Source organism: Dendrobates tinctorius, unplaced genomic scaffold (genome assembly GCF_039654945.1).
Source record: "Dendrobates tinctorius isolate UK_male_01 unplaced genomic scaffold, ASM3965494v1 ptg000235l, whole genome shotgun sequence".
Classification (NCBI taxonomy): Eukaryota; Metazoa; Chordata; class Amphibia; order Anura; family Dendrobatidae; genus Dendrobates; species Dendrobates tinctorius.
This window is the reverse complement of record NW_027361902.1, coordinates 2387928-2409374: the sequence shown is the minus strand read 5'-3', so window position 1 is coordinate 2409374 and position 21447 is coordinate 2387928. Positions and strand designations below refer to the sequence as shown.

General features: G+C 47.6%; 1 protein-coding gene across 1 annotated transcript in view; it reads right to left on the bottom strand.

Moving 5' to 3' along the window:
• WDR97 (WD repeat domain 97) overlaps positions 1-21447 on the bottom strand; it is an 850927-nt gene that overhangs the window by 729528 nt on the left and 99952 nt on the right. Inside the window, exons 7-8 of the mRNA XM_073556560.1 lie at positions 19746-19878; positions 19305-19486 (exon numbers count right to left, since the gene is read on the bottom strand). Coding sequence (XP_073412661.1) covers positions 19305-19486; positions 19746-19878 — 315 coding nt within the window. The remainder of the gene's footprint in view (positions 1-19304; positions 19487-19745; positions 19879-21447) is intronic.

Here is a 21447-nt window from a genome sequence, read left to right as displayed (position 1 = left end):
TATGGGCATGGGACTATGGGATGCCGAATATGTATGATGGGTATATGGGCATGGGACTATGGGATGGAGGATGTGTGACGGGTATATGGGCATGGGACTATGGGATGCCGAATATGTATGATGGGTATATGGGCATGGGACTATGGGATGGAGGATGTGTATGATGGGTATATGGGCACGGGACTATGGGATGGAGGATGTGTATGATGGGTATATGGGCACGGGATTATGGGATGGAGGATATGTATGATGGGTATATGGGCACGGGACTATGGGATGGAGGATGTGTGATAGGTATATGGGCACTCGACTATGGGATGGAGGATATGTATGATGGGTATATGGGCACTGGACTATGGGATGGTGGATATGTATGATGGGTATATGGGCACGGGACTATGGGATGGAGGATATGTATGATGGGTATATGGGCACAGGACTATGAGATGGAGAATATGTATGACGGGTATATGGGCACAGGACTAAGGGATGGAGGATGTGTTTGATGGGTATATGGGCACAGGACTATGGGATGGAGGATATGTATGATGGGTATATGGGCACTGGACTATGGGATGGTGGATATGTATGATGGGTATATGGGCATGGGACTATGGGATGGAGGATATGTATGATGGGTATATGGGCATGGGACTATGGGATGGAGGATGTGTGATGGGTATATGGGCACGGGACTATGAGATGGAGGATATGTATGATGGGTATATGGGCACGGGACTGTGGGATGGAGGATATGTATGATGGGTATATGGGCATGGGACTATGGGATGGAGGATGTGTGATGGGTATATGGGCACGGGACTATGGGATGGAGGATATATATGATGGGTATATGGGCACGGGACTATGAGATGGAGGATATGTATGATGGGTATATGGGCACGGGACTATGGGATGGAGGATATGTATGATGGGTATATGGGCACAGGACTATGGGATGGAGGATATGTATGATGGGTATATGGGCATGGGACTATGGGATGGAGGATATGTATGATGGGTATATGGGCATGGGACTATGGGATGGAGGATGTGTGATGGGTATATGGGCACGGGACTATGAGATGGTGGATATGTATGATGGGTATATGGGCATGGGACTATGGGATGGAGGATATGTATGATGGGTATATGGGCATGGGACTATGGGATGGAGGATGTGTGATGGGTATATGGGCACGGGACTATGGGATGGAGGATATATATGATGGGTATATGGGCACGGGACTATGGGATGGAGGATATGTATGATGGGTATATGGGCACGGGACTATGGGATGGAGGATGTGTATGATGGGTATATGGGCACTGGACTATGGGATGGTGGATATGTATGATGGGTATATGGGCATGGGACTATGGGATGGAGGATATGTATGATGGGTATATGGGCATGGGACTATGGGATGGAGGATGTGTGATGGGTATATGGGCACGGGACTATGAGATGGAGGATATGTATGATGGGTATATGGGCACGGGACTGTGGGATGGAGGATATGTATGATGGGTATATGGGCATGGGACTATGGGATGGAGGATGTGTGATGGGTATATGGGCACGGGACTATGGGATGGAGGATATATATGATGGGTATATGGGCACGGGACTATGGGATGGAGGATATGTATGATGGTTATATTGGCACGGGACTATGGGATGGAGGATATGTATGATGGGTATATGGGCACGGGACTATGGGATGGAGGATATATATGATGGGTATATGGGCACGGGACTATGGGATGGAGGATGTGTATGATGACTATATGGGCACGGGACTATGGGATGGAGGATGTGTATGATGGGTATATGGGCACTGGACTATGGGATGGTGGATATGTATGATGGGTATATGGGCATGGGACTATGGGATGGAGGATATGTATGATGGGTATATGGGCATGGGACTATGGGATGGAGGATGTGTGATGGGTATATGGGCACGGGACTATGAGATGGAGGATATGTATGATGGGTATATGGGCACGGGACTGTGGGATGGAGGATATGTATGATGGGTATATGGGCATGGGACTATGGGATGGAGGATGTGTGATGGGTATATGGGCACGGGACTATGGGATGGAGGATATATATGATGGGTATATGGGCACGGGACTATGGGATGGAGGATATGTATGATGGGTATATGGGCACGGGACTATGGGATGGAGGATATGTATGATGGGTATATGGGCACTGGACTATGGGATGGAGGATATGTGTGATGGGTATATGGGCACAGGACTATGGGATGGAGGATATGTATGATGGGTATATGGGCACGGGACTATGGGATGGAGGATATGTATGATGGGTATATGGGCACTGGACTATGGGATGGAGGATATGTATGATGGGTATATGGGCATGGGACTATGAGATGGAGGATATGTATGATGGGTATATGGGCACGGGACTATGGGATGGAGGATATGTATGATGGGTATATGGGCACAGGACTATGGGATGGAGGATATGTATGATGGGTATATGGGCACGGGACTATGGGATGGAGGATATGTGTGATGGGTATATGGGCACAGGACTATGGGATGGAGGATATGTATGATGGGTATATGGGCACAGGACTATGGGATGGAGGATATGTGTGATGGGTATATGGGCACTGGACTATGGGATGGCGGATATGTATGATGGGTATATAGGCACGGGACTATGGGATGGAGGATGTGTGATGGGTATATGGGCACTGGACTATGGGATGGCGGACATGTATGATGGGTATATGGGCACGGGACTATGGGATGGAGGATATGTATGATGGGTATATGGGCACGGGACTATGGGATGGCGGATATGTATGATGGGTATATGGGCACTGGACTATGGGATGGAGGATATGTGTGATGGGTATATGGGCACAGGACTATGGGATGGAGGATATGTATGATGGGTATATGGGCACGGGACTATGGGATGGCGGATATGTATGATGGGTATATGGGCACTGGACTATGGGATGGAGGATATGTGTGATGGGTATATGGGCACAGGACTATGGGATGGAGGATATGTATGATGGGTATATGGGCACAGGACTATGGGATGGAGGATATGTGTGATGGGTATATGGGCACGGGACTATGGGATGGATGATATGTATGATGGGTATATGGGCACTGGACTATGGGATGGAGGATATGTGTGATGGGTATATGGGCACAGGACTATGGGATGGCGGATATGTATGATGGGTATATGGGCACAGGACTATGGGATGGAGGATATGTATGATGGGTATATGGGCATGGGACTATGGGATGGAGGATATGTATGATGGGTATATGGGCACAGGACTATGGGATGGCGGATATGTATGATGGGTATATGGGCACTGGACTATGGGATGGCGGATATGTATGATGGGTATATGGGCACGGGACTATGGGATGGAGGATGTGTATGATGGGTATATGGGCACGGGACTATGGGATGGAGGATGTGTGATGGGTATAAGGGCACAGGACTATGGGATGGAGGACATGTATGATGGGTATATGGGCACGGGACTAGGGGATGGAGGATATGTATGACGGGTATATGGGCACGGGACTATGGGATGGAGGATATGTATGATGGGTATATGGGCACTGGACTATGGGATGGAGGATATCTATGATGGGTATATGGGCACTGGACTATGGGATGGAGGATATGTATGACGGGTATATGGGCATGGGACTATGGGATGGCGAATATGTATGATGGGTATATGGGCACGGGACTATGGGATGGAGGATGTGTGATAGGTATATCGGCACTCGACTATGGGATGGAGGATATGTATGATGGGTATATGGGCACTGGACTATGGGATGGAGGATATGTATGATGGGTATATGGGCACTCGACTATGGGATGGAGGATATGTGTGATGGTTATATGGGCACTGGACTATGGGATGGAGGATATGTATGACGGGTATATGGGCATGGGACTATGGGATGGCGAATATGTATGATGGGTATATGGGCACGGGACTATGGGATGGAGGATGTGTGATAGGTATATGGGCACTCGACTATGGGATGGAGGATATGTATGATGGGTATATGGGCACTGGACTATGGGATGGAGGATATGTATGATGGGTATATGGGCACTCGACTATGGGATGGAGGATATGTATGATGGGTATATGGGCACTGGACTATGGGATGGAGGATATGTATGACGGGTATATGGGCATGGGACTATGGTATGGCGAATATGTATGATGGGTATATGGGCACGGGACTATGGGATGGAGGATGTGTGATAGGTATATGGGCACTCGACTATGGGATGGTGGATATGTATGATGGGTATATGGGCACGGGACTATGGGATGGAGGATATGTATGATGGGTATATGGGCACTGGACTATGGGATGGAGGATATGTATGACGGGTATATGGGCACTGGACTATGGGATGGAGGATATGTGTGATGGGTATATGGGCACGGGACTATGGGATGGAGAATATGTATGATGGGTATATGGGCATGGCACTATGGGATGGAGAATATGTATGATTGGTATATGGGCATGGGACTATGGGATGGAGGATGTGTGATGGGTATATGGGCACTTGACTATGGGATGGAGGATATGTATGATGGGTATATGGGCACGGGACTATGGGATGGAGAATATGTATGATGGGTATATGGGCATGGGACTATGGGATGGCGAATATGTATGATGGGTATATGGGCACTGGACTATGGGATGGAGGATATGTATGACGGGTATATGGGCATGGGACTATGGGATGGCGAATATGTATGATGGGTATATGGGCACGGGACTATGGGATGGAGGATGTGTATGATGGGTATATGGGCACGGGACTATGGGATGGAGGATGTGTGATGGGTATATGGGCATGGGACTATGGGATGCCGAATATGTATGATGGGTATATGGGCATGGGACTATGGGATGGAGGATGTGTGACGGGTATATGGGCATGGGACTATGGGATGCCGAATATGTATGATGGGTATATGGGCATGGGACTATGGGATGGAGGATGTGTATGATGGGTATATGGGCACGGGACTATGGGATGGAGGATGTGTATGATGGGTATATGGGCACGGGATTATGGGATGGAGGATATGTATGATGGGTATATGGGCACGGGACTATGGGATGGAGGATGTGTGATAGGTATATGGGCACTCGACTATGGGATGGAGGATATGTATGATGGGTATATGGGCACTGGACTATGGGATGGTGGATATGTATGATGGGTATATGGGCACGGGACTATGGGATGGAGGATATGTATGATGGGTATATGGGCACAGGACTATGAGATGGAGAATATGTATGACGGGTATATGGGCACAGGACTAAGGGATGGAGGATATGTTTGATGGGTATATGGGCACAGGACTATGGGATGGAGGATATGTATGATGGGTATATGGGCACTGGACTATGGGATGGTGGATATGTATGATGGGTATATGGGCATGGGACTATGGGATGGAGGATATGTATGATGGGTATATGGGCATGGGACTATGGGATGGAGGATGTGTGATGGGTATATGGGCACGGGACTATGAGATGGAGGATATGTATGATGGGTATATGGGCACGGGACTGTGGGATGGAGGATATGTATGATGGGTATATGGGCATGGGACTATGGGATGGAGGATGTGTGATGGGTATATGGGCACGGGACTATGGGATGGAGGATATATATGATGGGTATATGGGCACGGGACTATGAGATGGAGGATATGTATGATGGGTATATGGGCACGGGACTATGGGATGGAGGATATGTATGATGGGTATATGGGCACAGGACTATGGGATGGAGGATATGTATGATGGGTATATGGGCATGGGACTATGGGATGGAGGATATGTATGATGGGTATATGGGCATGGGACTATGGGATGGAGGATGTGTGATGGGTATATGGGCACGGGACTATGAGATGGTGGATATGTATGATGGGTATATGGGCATGGGACTATGGGATGGAGGATATGTATGATGGGTATATGGGCATGGGACTATGGGATGGAGGATGTGTGATGGGTATATGGGCACGGGACTATGGGATGGAGGATATATATGATGGGTATATGGGCACGGGACTATGGGATGGAGGATATGTATGATGGGTATATGGGCACGGGACTATGGGATGGAGGATGTGTATGATGGGTATATGGGCACTGGACTATGGGATGGTGGATATGTATGATGGGTATATGGGCATGGGACTATGGGATGGAGGATATGTATGATGGGTATATGGGCATGGGACTATGGGATGGAGGATGTGTGATGGGTATATGGGCACGGGACTATGAGATGGAGGATATGTATGATGGGTATATGGGCACGGGACTGTGGGATGGAGGATATGTATGATGGGTATATGGGCATGGGACTATGGGATGGAGGATGTGTGATGGGTATATGGGCACGGGACTATGGGATGGAGGATATATATGATGGGTATATGGGCACGGGACTATGGGATGGAGGATATGTATGATGGTTATATTGGCACGGGACTATGGGATGGAGGATATGTATGATGGGTATATGGGCACGGGACTATGGGATGGAGGATATATATGATGGGTATATGGGCACGGGACTATGGGATGGAGGATGTGTATGATGACTATATGGGCACGGGACTATGGGATGGAGGATGTGTATGATGGGTATATGGGCACTGGACTATGGGATGGTGGATATGTATGATGGGTATATGGGCATGGGACTATGGGATGGAGGATATGTATGATGGGTATATGGGCATGGGACTATGGGATGGAGGATGTGTGATGGGTATATGGGCACGGGACTATGAGATGGAGGATATGTATGATGGGTATATGGGCACGGGACTGTGGGATGGAGGATATGTATGATGGGTATATGGGCATGGGACTATGGGATGGAGGATGTGTGATGGGTATATGGGCACGGGACTATGGGATGGAGGATATATATGATGGGTATATGGGCACGGGACTATGGGATGGAGGATATGTATGATGGGTATATGGGCACGGGACTATGGGATGGAGGATATGTATGATGGGTATATGGGCACTGGACTATGGGATGGAGGATATGTGTGATGGGTATATGGGCACAGGACTATGGGATGGAGGATATGTATGATGGGTATATGGGCACGGGACTATGGGATGGAGGATATGTATGATGGGTATATGGGCACTGGACTATGGGATGGAGGATATGTATGATGGGTATATGGGCATGGGACTATGAGATGGAGGATATGTATGATGGGTATATGGGCACGGGACTATGGGATGGAGGATATGTATGATGGGTATATGGGCACAGGACTATGGGATGGAGGATATGTATGATGGGTATATGGGCACGGGACTATGGGATGGAGGATATGTGTGATGGGTATATGGGCACAGGACTATGGGATGGAGGATATGTATGATGGGTATATGGGCACAGGACTATGGGATGGAGGATATGTGTGATGGGTATATGGGCACTGGACTATGGGATGGCGGATATGTATGATGGGTATATAGGCACGGGACTATGGGATGGAGGATGTGTGATGGGTATATGGGCACTGGACTATGGGATGGCGGACATGTATGATGGGTATATGGGCACGGGACTATGGGATGGAGGATATGTATGATGGGTATATGGGCACGGGACTATGGGATGGCGGATATGTATGATGGGTATATGGGCACTGGACTATGGGATGGAGGATATGTGTGATGGGTATATGGGCACAGGACTATGGGATGGAGGATATGTATGATGGGTATATGGGCACGGGACTATGGGATGGCGGATATGTATGATGGGTATATGGGCACTGGACTATGGGATGGAGGATATGTGTGATGGGTATATGGGCACAGGACTATGGGATGGAGGATATGTATGATGGGTATATGGGCACAGGACTATGGGATGGAGGATATGTGTGATGGGTATATGGGCACGGGACTATGGGATGGATGATATGTATGATGGGTATATGGGCACTGGACTATGGGATGGAGGATATGTGTGATGGGTATATGGGCACAGGACTATGGGATGGCGGATATGTATGATGGGTATATGGGCACAGGACTATGGGATGGAGGATATGTATGATGGGTATATGGGCATGGGACTATGGGATGGAGGATATGTATGATGGGTATATGGGCACAGGACTATGGGATGGCGGATATGTATGATGGGTATATGGGCACTGGACTATGGGATGGCGGATATGTATGATGGGTATATGGGCACGGGACTATGGGATGGAGGATGTGTATGATGGGTATATGGGCACGGGACTATGGGATGGAGGATGTGTGATGGGTATAAGGGCACAGGACTATGGGATGGAGGATATGTATGATGGGTATATGGGCACGGGACTAGGGGATGGAGGATATGTATGACGGGTATATGGGCACGGGACTATGGGATGGAGGATATGTATGATGGGTATATGGGCACTGGACTATGGGATGGAGGATATGTATGATGGGTATATGGGCACGGGACTATGGGATGGAGGATATGTATGACGGGTATATGGGCACGGGGCTATGGGATGGAGGATATGTATGATGGGTATATGGGCAATGGACTATGGGATGGCGGATATGTATGATGGGTATATGGGCACGGGACTATGGGATGGCGGATATGTATGATGGGTATATGGGCACGGGACTATGGGATGGAGGATGTGTGATGGGTATATGGGCACGGGACTATGGGATGGAGGATGTGTATGATGGGTATATGGGCACTGGACTATGGGATGGAGGATATGTATGATGGGTATATGGGCACTGGACTATGGGATGGAGGATGTGTATGATGGGTATATGGGCACTGGACTATGGGATGGAGGATATCTATGATGGGTATATGGGCACTGGACTATGGGATGGCGGATATGTATGATGGGTATATGGGCACTGGACTATGGGATGGAGGATATCTATGATGGGTATATGGGCACTGGACTATGGGATGGAGAATATGTATGATGGGTATATGGGCACGGGACTATGGGATGGAGGATGTGTATGATGGGTATATGGGCACGGGACTATGGGATGGAGGATGTGTGATGGGCATATGGGCACAGGACTATGGGATGGCGGATATGTATGATGGGTATATGGGCACGGGACTATGGGATGGAGGATGTGTGATGGGTATATGGGCACGGGACTATGGGATGGAGGATATGTATGATGGGTATATGGGCACGGGACTATGGGATGGAGGATATGTATGATGGGTATATGGGCACGGGACTATGGGATGGCGGATATGTATGATGGGTATATGGGCACTGGACTATGGGATGGCGGATATGTATGATGGGTATATGGGCACGGGACTATAGGATGGAGGATATGTATATGGGCACGGGACTATGGGATGGAGGATGTGTGATGGGTATATGGGCACTTGACTATGGGATGGCGGATATGTATGATGGGTATATGGGCACGGGACTATAGGATGGAGGATATGTATATGGGCACGGGACTTTGGGATGGAGGATGTGTGATGGGTATATGGGCACTTGACTATGAGATGGAGGATATGTATGATGGGTATATGGGCACGGGACTATGGGATGGAGGATATGTATGATGGGTATATGGGCACGGGACTATGAGATGGAGGATATGTATGATGGGTATATGGGCACTGGACTATGGGATTTAGGATATGTATGATGGGTATATGGGCACGGGACTATGGGATGGAGGATATGTATGATGGGTATATGGGCACGGGACTATGGGATGGAGGATATGTATGATGGGTATATGGGCACAGGACTATGGGATGGAGGATATGTATGATGGGTATATGGGCACGGGACTATGGGATGGAGGATATGTATGATGGGTATATGGGCACGGGACTATGGGATGGAGGATATGTATGATGGGTATATGGGCACTGGACTATGGGATGGAGGATATGTATGATGGGTATATGGGCACGGGACTATGGGATGGAGGATATGTATGATGGGTATATGGGCACAGGACTATGGGATGGAGGATATGTATGATGGGTATATGGGCACGGGACTATGGGATGGAGGATATGTGTGATGGGTATATTGGCACAGGACTATGGGATGGAGGATATGTATGATGGGTATATGGGCACAGGACTATGGGATGGAGGATATGTGTGATGGGTATATGGGCACTGGACTATGGGATGGAGGATATGTATGATGGGTATATGGGCACTGGACTATGGGATGGCGGTTATGTATGATGGATATATGGGCACGCGACTATGGGATGGAGGATGTGTGATGGGTATATGGGCACGGGACTATGGGATGGAGGATGTGTGATGGGTATATGGGCACGGGACTATGGGATGGAGGATATGTATGATGGGTATATCGGCACGGGACTATGGGATGGAGGATATGTATGATGGGTATATGGGCACGGGACTATGGGATGGAGGATGTGTGATGGGTATATGGGCACGGGACTATGGGATGGAGGATATGTATGATGGGTATATGGGCATGGGACTATGGGATGGCGGATATGTATGATGGGTATATGGGCACTGGACTATGGGATGGCGGATATGTATGATGGGTATATGGGCACGGGACTATGGGATGGAGGATATGTATGATGGGTATATGGGCACGGGACTATGGGATGGCGGATATGTATGATGGGTATATGGGCACTGGACTATGGGATGGAGGATATGTGTGATGGGTATATGGGCACAGGACTATGGGATGGAGGATATGTATGATGGGTATATGGGCACTCGACTATGGGATGGCGGATATGTATGATGGGTATATGGGCACGGGACTATAGGATGGAGGATATGTATATGGGCACGGGACTTTGGGATGGAGGATGTGTGATGGGTATATGGGCACTTGACTATGAGATGGAGGATATGTATGATGGGTATATGGGCACGGGACTATGGGATGGAGGATATGTATGATGGGTATATGGGCACGAGACTATGAGATGGAGGATATGTATGATGGGTATATGGGCACTGGACTATGGGATTTAGGATATGTATGATGGGTATATGGGCACGGGACTATGGGATGGAGGATATGTATGATGGGTATATGGGCACGGGACTATGGGATGGAGGATATGTATGATGGGTATATGGGCACAGGACTATGGGATGGAGGATATGTATGATGGGTATATGGGCATGGGACTATGGGATGGAGGATATGTATGATGGGTATATGGGCACGGGACTATGGGATGGAGGATATGTATGATGGGTATATGGGCACTGGACTATGGGATGGAGGATATGTATGATGGGTATATGGGCACGGGACTATGGGATGGAGGATATGTATGATGGGTATATGGGCACAGGACTATGGGATGGAGGATATGTATGATGGGTATATGGGCACGGGACTATGGGATGGAGGATATGTGTGATGGGTATATTGGCACAGGACTATGGGATGGAGGATATGTATGATGGGTATATGGGCACAGGACTATGGGATGGAGGATATGTGTGATGGGTATATGGGCACTGGACTATGGGATGGAGGATATGTATGATGGGTATATGGGCACTGGACTATGGGATGGCGGTTATGTATGATGGATATATGGGCACGCGACTATGGGATGGAGGATGTGTGATGGGTATATGGGCACGGGACTATGGGATGGAGGATGTGTGATGGGTATATGGGCACGGGACTATGGGATGGAGGATATGTATGATGGGTATATCGGCACGGGACTATGGGATGGAGGATATGTATGATGGGTATATGGGCACGGGACTATGGGATGGAGGATGTGTGATGGGTATATGGGCACGGGACTATGGGATGGAGGATATGTATGATGGGTATATGGGCACGGGACTATGGGATGGCGGATATGTATGATGGGTATATGGGCACTGGACTATGGGATGGCGGATATGTATGATGGGTATATGGGCACGGGACTATGGGATGGAGGATATGTATGATGGGTATATGGGCACGGGACTATGGGATGGCGGATATGTATGATGGGTATATGGGCACTGGACTATGGGATGGAGGATATGTGTGATGGGTATATGGGCACAGGACTATGGGATGGAGGATATGTATGATGGGTATATGGGCACTCGACTATGGGATGGCGGATATGTATGATGGGTATATGGGCACTGGACTATGGGATGGAGGATATGTGTGAGGTATATGGGCACAGGACTATGGGATGGAGGATATGTATGATGGGTATATGGGCACTGGACTATGGGATGGAGGATATGTGTGATGGGTATATGGGCACAGGACTATGGGATGGCGGATATGTATGATGGGTATATGGGCACTGGACTATGGGATGGAGGATATGTGTGATGGGTATATGGGTACAGGACTATGGGATGGCGGATATGTATGATGGGTATATGGGCACTGGACTATGGGATGGCGGATATGTATGATGGGTATATGGGCACGGGACTATGGGATGGAGGATGTGTATGATGGGTATATGGGCACGGGACTATGGGATGGACGATGTGTGATGGGTATATGGGCACAGGACTATGGGATGGAGGATATGTATGATGGGTATATGGGCACGGGACTATGGGATGGAGGATATGTATGACGGGTATATGGGCACGGGACTATGGGATGGAGGATATGTATGATGGGTATATGGGCACTGGACTATGGGATGGAGGATATGTATGATGGGTATATGGGCACGGGACTATGGGATGGAGGATATGTATGACGGGTATATGGGCACGGGGCTATGGGATGGAGGATATGTATGATGGGTATATGGGCAATGGACTATGGGATGGCGGATATGTATGATGGGTATATGGGCACGGGACTATGGGATGGCGGATATGTATGATGGGTATATGGGCACGGGACTATGGGATGGAGGATGTGTGATGGGTATATGGGCACTGGACTATGGGATGGAGGATGTGTATGATGGGTATATGGGCACTGGACTATGGGATGGAGGATATCTATGATGGGTATATGGGCACGGGACTATGGGATGGCGGATATGTATGATGGGTATATGGGCACGGGACTATTGGATGGAGGATGTGTATGATGGGTATATGGGCACGGGACTATGGGATGGAGGATGTGTGATGGGTATATGGGCACAGGACTATGGGATGGCGGATATGTATGATGGGTATATGGGCACGGGACTATAGGATTGAGGATATGTATATGGGCACGGGACTATGGGATGGAGGATGTGTGATGGGTATATGGGCACTTGACTATGGGATGGAGGATATGTTTGACGGGTATATGGGCACGGGACTATGGGATGGCGGATATGTATATGGGCATGGGACTATGGGATGGAGGATATGTATATGGGCACGGGACTATGGGATGGAGGATGTGTGATGGGTATATGGGCACTTGACTATGGGATGGAGGATGTGTATGATGGGTATATGGGCACGGGCCTATGGGATGGAGGATATGTATGATGGGTATATGGGCATGGGACTATGGGATGGAGGATGTGTGATGGGTATATGGGCACGGGACTATGGGATGGAGGATATGTATGATGGGTATATGGGCACGGGACTATGGGATGGAGGATATGTATGATGGGTATATGGGCACGGGACTATGGGATGGCGGATATGTATGATGGGTATATGGGCACTGGACTATGGGATGGCGGATATGTATGATGGGTATATGGGCACGGGACTATAGGATTGAGGATATGTATATGGGCACGGGACTATGGGATGGAGGATGTGTGATGGGTATATGGGCACTTGACTATGGGATGGAGGATATGTTTGACGGGTATATGGGCACGGGACTATGGGATGGCGGATATGTATATGGGCATGGGACTATGGGATGGAGGATATGTATATGGGCACGGGACTATGGGATGGAGGATGTGTGATGGGTATATGGGCACTTGACTATGGGATGGAGGATGTGTATGATGGGTATATGGGCACGGGCCTATGGGATGGAGGATATGTATGATGGGTATATGGGCATGGGACTATGGGATGGAGGATGTGTGATGGGTATATGGGCACTCGACTATGGGATGGAGGATATGTATGATGGGTATATGGGCACGGGACTATGGGATGGAGGATATGTATGACGGGTATATGGGCACAGGACTATGGGATGGAGGATATGTATGATGGGTATATGGGCACGGGCCTATGGGATGGAGGATATGTATGATGGGTATATGGGCATGGGACTATGGGATGGAGGATATGTATGATGGGTATATGGGCATGGGCCTATGGGATGGAGGATGTGTGATGGGTATATGGGCACTCGACTATGGGATGGAGGATATGTATGATGGGTATATGGGCACGGGCCTATGAGATGGTGGATATGTATGATGGGTATATGGGCACGGGACTATGGGATGGAGAATATGCATGATGGGTATATGGGCACTGGACTATGGGATGGAGGATATGTATGACGGGTATATGGGCACGGGACTATGGGATGGAGGATATGTGTGATGGGTATATGGGCACGGGACTATGGGATGGAGGATATGTATGATGGGTATATGGGCATGGGACTATGGGATGGAGGATGTGTGATGGGTATATGGGCACTGGACTATGGAATAGAGGATATGTGTGATGGGTATATGGGCACAGGACTATGGGATGGAGGATGTGTGATGGGTATATGGGCACTCGACTATGGGATTGAGGATATGTATGATGGGTATATGGGCACGGGCCTATGGGATGGAGGATATGTATGATGGGTATATGGGCACGGGACTATGGGATGGCGGATATGTATATGGGCACTGGACTATGGGATGGAGGATATGTATGATGGGTATATGGGCACGGGACTATGGGATGGAGGATGTGTGATAGGTATATGGGCACTCGACTATGGGATGGAGGATATGTATGATGGGTATATGGGCACAGGACTATGGGATGGAGGATGTGTTTTGGGTATATGGGCACTCGACTATGGGATTGAGGATATGTATGATGGGTATATGGGCACGGGCCTATGGGATGGAGGATATGTATGATGGGTATATGGGCACGGGACTATGGGATGGCGAATATGTATGATGGGTATATTGGCACGGGACTATGGGATGGAGGATGTGTGATAGGTATATGGGCACTCGACTATGGGATGGAGGATATGTATGATGGGTATATGGGCACTGGACTATGGGATGGAGGATATCTATGATGGGTATATGGGCACTGGACTATGGGATGGAGGATATGTATGACGGGTATATGGGCATGGGACTATGGGATGGCGAATATGTATGATGGGTATATGGGCACGGGACTATGGGATGGAGGATGTGTGATAGGTATATGGGCACTCGACTATGGGATGGAGGATATGTATGATGGGTATATGGGCACTGGACTATGGGATGGAGGATATGTATGATGGGTATATGGGCACTCGACTATGGGATGGAGGATATGTGTGATGGTTATATGGGCACTGGACTTTGGGATGGAGGATATGTATGACGGGTATATGGGCATGGGACTATGGGATGGCGAATATGTATGATGGGTATATGGGCACTGGACTATGGGATGGAGGATATGTATGATGGGTATATGGGCACTCGACTATGGGATGGAGGATATGTATGATGGGTATATGGGCATGGGACTATGGGATGGCGAATATGTATGATGGGTATATGGGCACTGGACTATGGGATGGAGGATATGTATGATGGGTATATGGGCACTCGACTATGGGATGGAGGATATGTATGATGGGTATATGGGCATGGGACTATGGGATGGCGAATATGTATGATGGGTATATGGGCACTGGACTATGGGATGGAGGATATGTATGATGGGTATATGGGCACTCGACTATGGGATGGAGGATATGTATGACGGGTATATGGGCATGGGACTATGGGATGGAGGATATGTATGATGGGTATATGGGCACTGGACTATGGGATGGAGGATATGTATGATGGGTATATGGGCACTCGACTATGGGATGGAGGATATGTATGATGGGTATATGGGCACTGGACTATGGGATGGAGGATATGTATGACGGGTATATGGGCATGGGACTATGGGATGGCGAATATGTATGATGGGTATATGGGCACGGGACTATGGGATGGAGGATGTGTGATAGGTATATGGGCACTCGACTATGGGATGGTGGATATGTATGATGGGTATATGGGCACTGGACTATGGGATGGAGGATATGTATGACGGGTATATGGGCATGGGACTATGGGATGGCGAATATGTATGATGGGTATATGGGCACTCGACTATGGGATGGAGGATATGCATGATGGGTATATGGGCACGGGACTATGGGATGGAGAATATGTATGATGGGTATATGGGCATGGGACTATGGGATGGAGAATATGTATGATGGGTATATGGGCATGGGACTATGGGATGGAGGATGTGTGATGGGTATATGGGCACTTGACTATGGGATGGAGGATATGTATGATGGGTATATGGGCACGGGACTATGGGATGGAGAATATGTATGATGGGTATATGGGCATGGGACAATGGGATGGCGGATATGTATGACGGGTATATGGGCACTGGACTATGGGATGGAGGATATGTATGACGGGTATATGGGCATGGGACTATGGGATGGCGAATATGTATGATGGGTATATGGGCACGGGACTATGGGATGGAGGATGTGTATGATGGGTATATGGGCACGGGACTATGGGATGGAGGATATGTATGATGGGTATATGGGCATGGGACTATGGGATGGCGAATATGTATGATGGGTATATGGGCACGGGACTATGGGATGGAGGATGTGTATGATGGGTATATGGGCACGGGACTATGGGATGGAGGATATGTATGATGGGTATATGGGCATGGGACTATGGGATGGCGAATATGTATGATGGGTATATGGGCACGGGACTATGAGATGGAGAATATGTATGATGGGTATATGGACACTCGACTATGGGATGGAGGATATGTATGATGGGTATATGGGCACTGGACTATGGGATGGAGGATATGTATGACGGGTATATGGGCATGGGACTATGGGATGGCGAATATGTATGATGGGTATATGGGCACGGGACTATGGGATGGAGGATATGTATGATGGGTATATGGGCACTCGACTATGGGATGTTGGATATGTATGATGGGTATATGGGCACTGGACTATGGGATGGAGGATATGTATGACGGGTATATGGGCATGGGACTATGGGATGGCGAATATGTATGATGGGTATATGGGCACAGGACTATGGGATGGAGGATATGTATGATGGGTATATGGGCACTGGACTATGGGATGGAGGATATGTATGATGGGTATATGGGCACGGGACTATGGGATGGCGAATATGTATGATGGGTATATGGGCACAGGACTATGGGATGGAGGATATGTATGATGGGTATATGGGCACTGGACTATGGGATGGAGGATATGTATGATGGGTATATGGGCACGGGACTATGGGATGGCGAATATGTATGATGGGTATATGGGCACAGGACTATGGGATGGAGGATATGTATGATGGGTATATGGGCACGGGACTATGGGATGGAGGATGTGTGATAGGTATATGGGCACTCGACTATGGGATGGAGGATATGTATGATGGTTATATGGGCACGGGACTATGGGATGGAGGATATGTATGATGGGTATATGGGCACGGGACTATGGGATGGAGAATATGTATGATGGGTATATGGGCACGGGACTATGGGATGGAGGATATGTATGATGGGTATATGGGCACGGGACTATGGGATGGAGGATATGTATGATGGGTATATGGGCACGGGACTATGGGATGGAGGATATGTATGATGGGTATATGGGCACGGGACTATGGGATGGAGGATGTGTGATGGGTATATGGGCACGGGACTATGGGATGGAGGATAATTATAATTTGCTATAAATAACCACTGTTAGTTACTATGCCCGGGCAGCGCCGGGTTCTTCAGCTAGTATAAAATACATATACTGGACAGAAAATGACACAATGTGTCTAATTCCTCATAAGGTTAAGAACATCCAATTAACAATTATTGTAATAGTCCAAAACCATTATAATACGGCTTGTATAAAAATTTTTTTATATAAATCAATCATAAATAGAAAACATGCAAATAAACAATTTGAACAAAAGACGGCAGTATTTTCAGGATAATTACCATATGTATAAAGGGTTAATACCGCTAATGTGGAAATATAACAAAATTACCTAGAGACAATTAAATCTTCTAAAGTGACTGCTGTGCACATACTGATTACCTTCTCCACCCCAACGCGCGTTTCGCAATGGCTTTTTCCGGGGGTGCGTTGGGGTGGAGAAGGCGGACACGCCGCTCTTCTGATCTGGACACCGCCGACTTAGGTGAACAATATATTTGTGTGGTCCTTTTCCCCTTTGGTAATAGTCCAGTTACGGGTCATCGGTATGTGCACAGCAGTCACTTTAGAAGATTTAATTGTCTCTAGGTAATTTTGTTATATTTCCACATTAGCGGTATTAACCCTTTATACATATGGTAATTATCCTGAAAATACTGCCGTCTTTTGTTCAAATTGTTTATTTGCACATTTTCTATTTCTGATTGATTTATATAAAACATTTTTACACAAGCCGTATTATAATGGTTTTGGACTATTACAATAATTGTGTATTGGTTGTTCTTAACCTTATGAGGAATTAGACGCATTGTGTCATTTTCTGTCCAGTAGTTTTATTTTATATATCATTTTTGTCAGCGTGTCTTATCCTTCCACTGGGTTATTTTGTTGTTTCATCAAATGTTTTTAAAAAATTTAATAAATAAATATATATTTTAATTATTTTTCTGGATCTCTTTATCGGCAACTATATGATGTAAGTCCGTTTTTGGTTGGTTTATGCTATTGAAGTGCCAGTATATAATAGTTTTTGGACTAAATTGTGTATATTTAAAAAAAAACCTGTGCCTGATGAAAAGGAGGTGAAATCCTACTAGAATCACCATTAAATGCTCTTGTGAAAAAAAATCAGGTTGACCAGTGAAAGAATTCTACAATCTAGAAAGAACTTGGCACAAGATAACATGGAAATGACAAATAGATGGAAAGCTTTGAGGCTACCTGTGCATATGGTCAAGTCTCTTCACGTCCTTCACCGGACAGGGGGTATCGGGAGCCGCAGTGGGCAGATCAGGAGCCGCAGTGGGGAGATCAGGAGCCGCAGTGGGCAGATCAGGAGCCGCAGTGGGCAGATCAGGAGCCGCAGTGGGGAGATCGCGAGTGGGAGACACCATGCACGTTATCTAGGAGACAAGTCCACACATATGGTACAATCATGGCACACTAGCAGCAGATGGGGACGTATAGACTGGTCAGAAAAGAGCACCAAATCGGCAATGTGGTCAAGGTCACTACCTGGGCGATATGAAGTGCGCAGCCATCACTAGAGGATATCATGGAGGCCCCGGTGACGACAGCCGTCATGGTGGACAACTGATTACTCTGCATTGACCTGCGCCCAGTAGACGGACAGCACATGGACATGTATAGAACACGTCTTACCTTCAGCTTGTATGGCTGCGGCAGCACCGTCATCAGACTGATCCGATAAATGTGCCCATAAATTCCCACCAGTAGATCTCCCCGACTGCTACAAAGTGAGAGGCTCTCAGGGGAAGCATGAAGGCGGAGGAGCCTGCAATCAGAAAGCACATGGGTGACCACAAGGCTCCAGTGATCTATGATATCATGTCACAAGAGCAAAACGTTATTATTATTATTATGTTTTCCTTACATAGCGCTAACATATTCCGCAGTGCATTAAATAGATTATCATCGCTGTCCCCAATGGGGCTCACAATAACAAGTCCCTATCAGTCTTTGGAGCGTGGGAAGAAACCGGAGAACCCGAAGGAAACCCAAGCAAACACAAGGAGAACATACAAACACCTTGCAGATGTTGTCCTTGGTGGGATTTTAACTTACGACCCCAGCGCTGCAAGGCTACAGTGATAACCACTGAGCCGCCGTGCTGCCCTAAAACATGCTACAATGGGTGTAAAAATCATCAAACCCCAGGGAATAACTCATACAGTGCTCCACACTATGTCTGGAAGAGAGACAGCATAAGAACTACATAAAGAGAACTCTCATTATTGAGAAGTGGCACGAGTCTAAGGTCAGCATGCACAATGCCAGGCGTCTGCTGGAGAGATGTAAAGCTCATCATCACTGGACTATGGGGCTGTACTAATAATATTAGCATGCACAATGCCAGGCGTCTGCTGGAGAGATGTAAAGGTCGTCACCACTGGACTATGGGGCTGTACTAATAATATCAGCATGCACAATGCCAGGCGTCTGCTGGAGAGATGTAAAGCTTGTCATCACTGGACTATGGAGCTGTACTAATAATATCAGCATGCACAATGCCAGGCGTCTGCTGGAGAGATGTAAAGCTTGTCATCACTGGACTATGGAGCTGTACTAATAATATCAGCATGCACAATGCCAGGCGTCTGCTGGAGAGATGTAAAGCTCGTCATCACTGGACTATGGAGCTGTACTAATAATATCAGCATGCACAATGCCAGGCGTCTGCTGGAGAGATGTAAAGCTCGTCATCACTGGACTATGGGGCTGTACTAATAATATCAGAATGCACAATGCCAGGCGTCTGCTGGAGAGTTGTAAAGCTCGTCATCACTGGACTATGGAGCTGTACTAATAATATCAGCATGCACAATGCCAGGCGTCTGCTGGAGAGATGTAAAGCTCGTCATCACTGGACTATGGGGCTGTACTAATAATATCAGCATGCACAATGCCAGGTGTCTGCTGGAGAGATGTAAAGCTCGTCATCACTGGACTATGGGGCTGTACTAATAATATCAGAATGCACAATGCCAGGCATCTGCTGGGGAGATGTAAAGCTCGTCATCACTGGGCTATGGGGCTGTACTATTAATATCAGCATGCACAATGCCAGGCGTCTGCTGGAGAGATGTAAAGCTCGTCATCACTGGACTATGGGGCTGTACTAATAATATCAGAATGCACAATGCCAGGTGTCTGCTGGAGAGATGTAAAGCTCGTCATCACTGGACTATGGGGCTGTACTAATAATATCAGAATGCACAATGCCAGGCGTCTGCTGGAGAGATGTAAAGCTCGTCATCACTGGACTATGGGGCTGTACTAATAATATCAGCATGCACAATGCCAGGCGTCTGCTGGAGAGATGTAAAGCTCGTCATCACTGGAC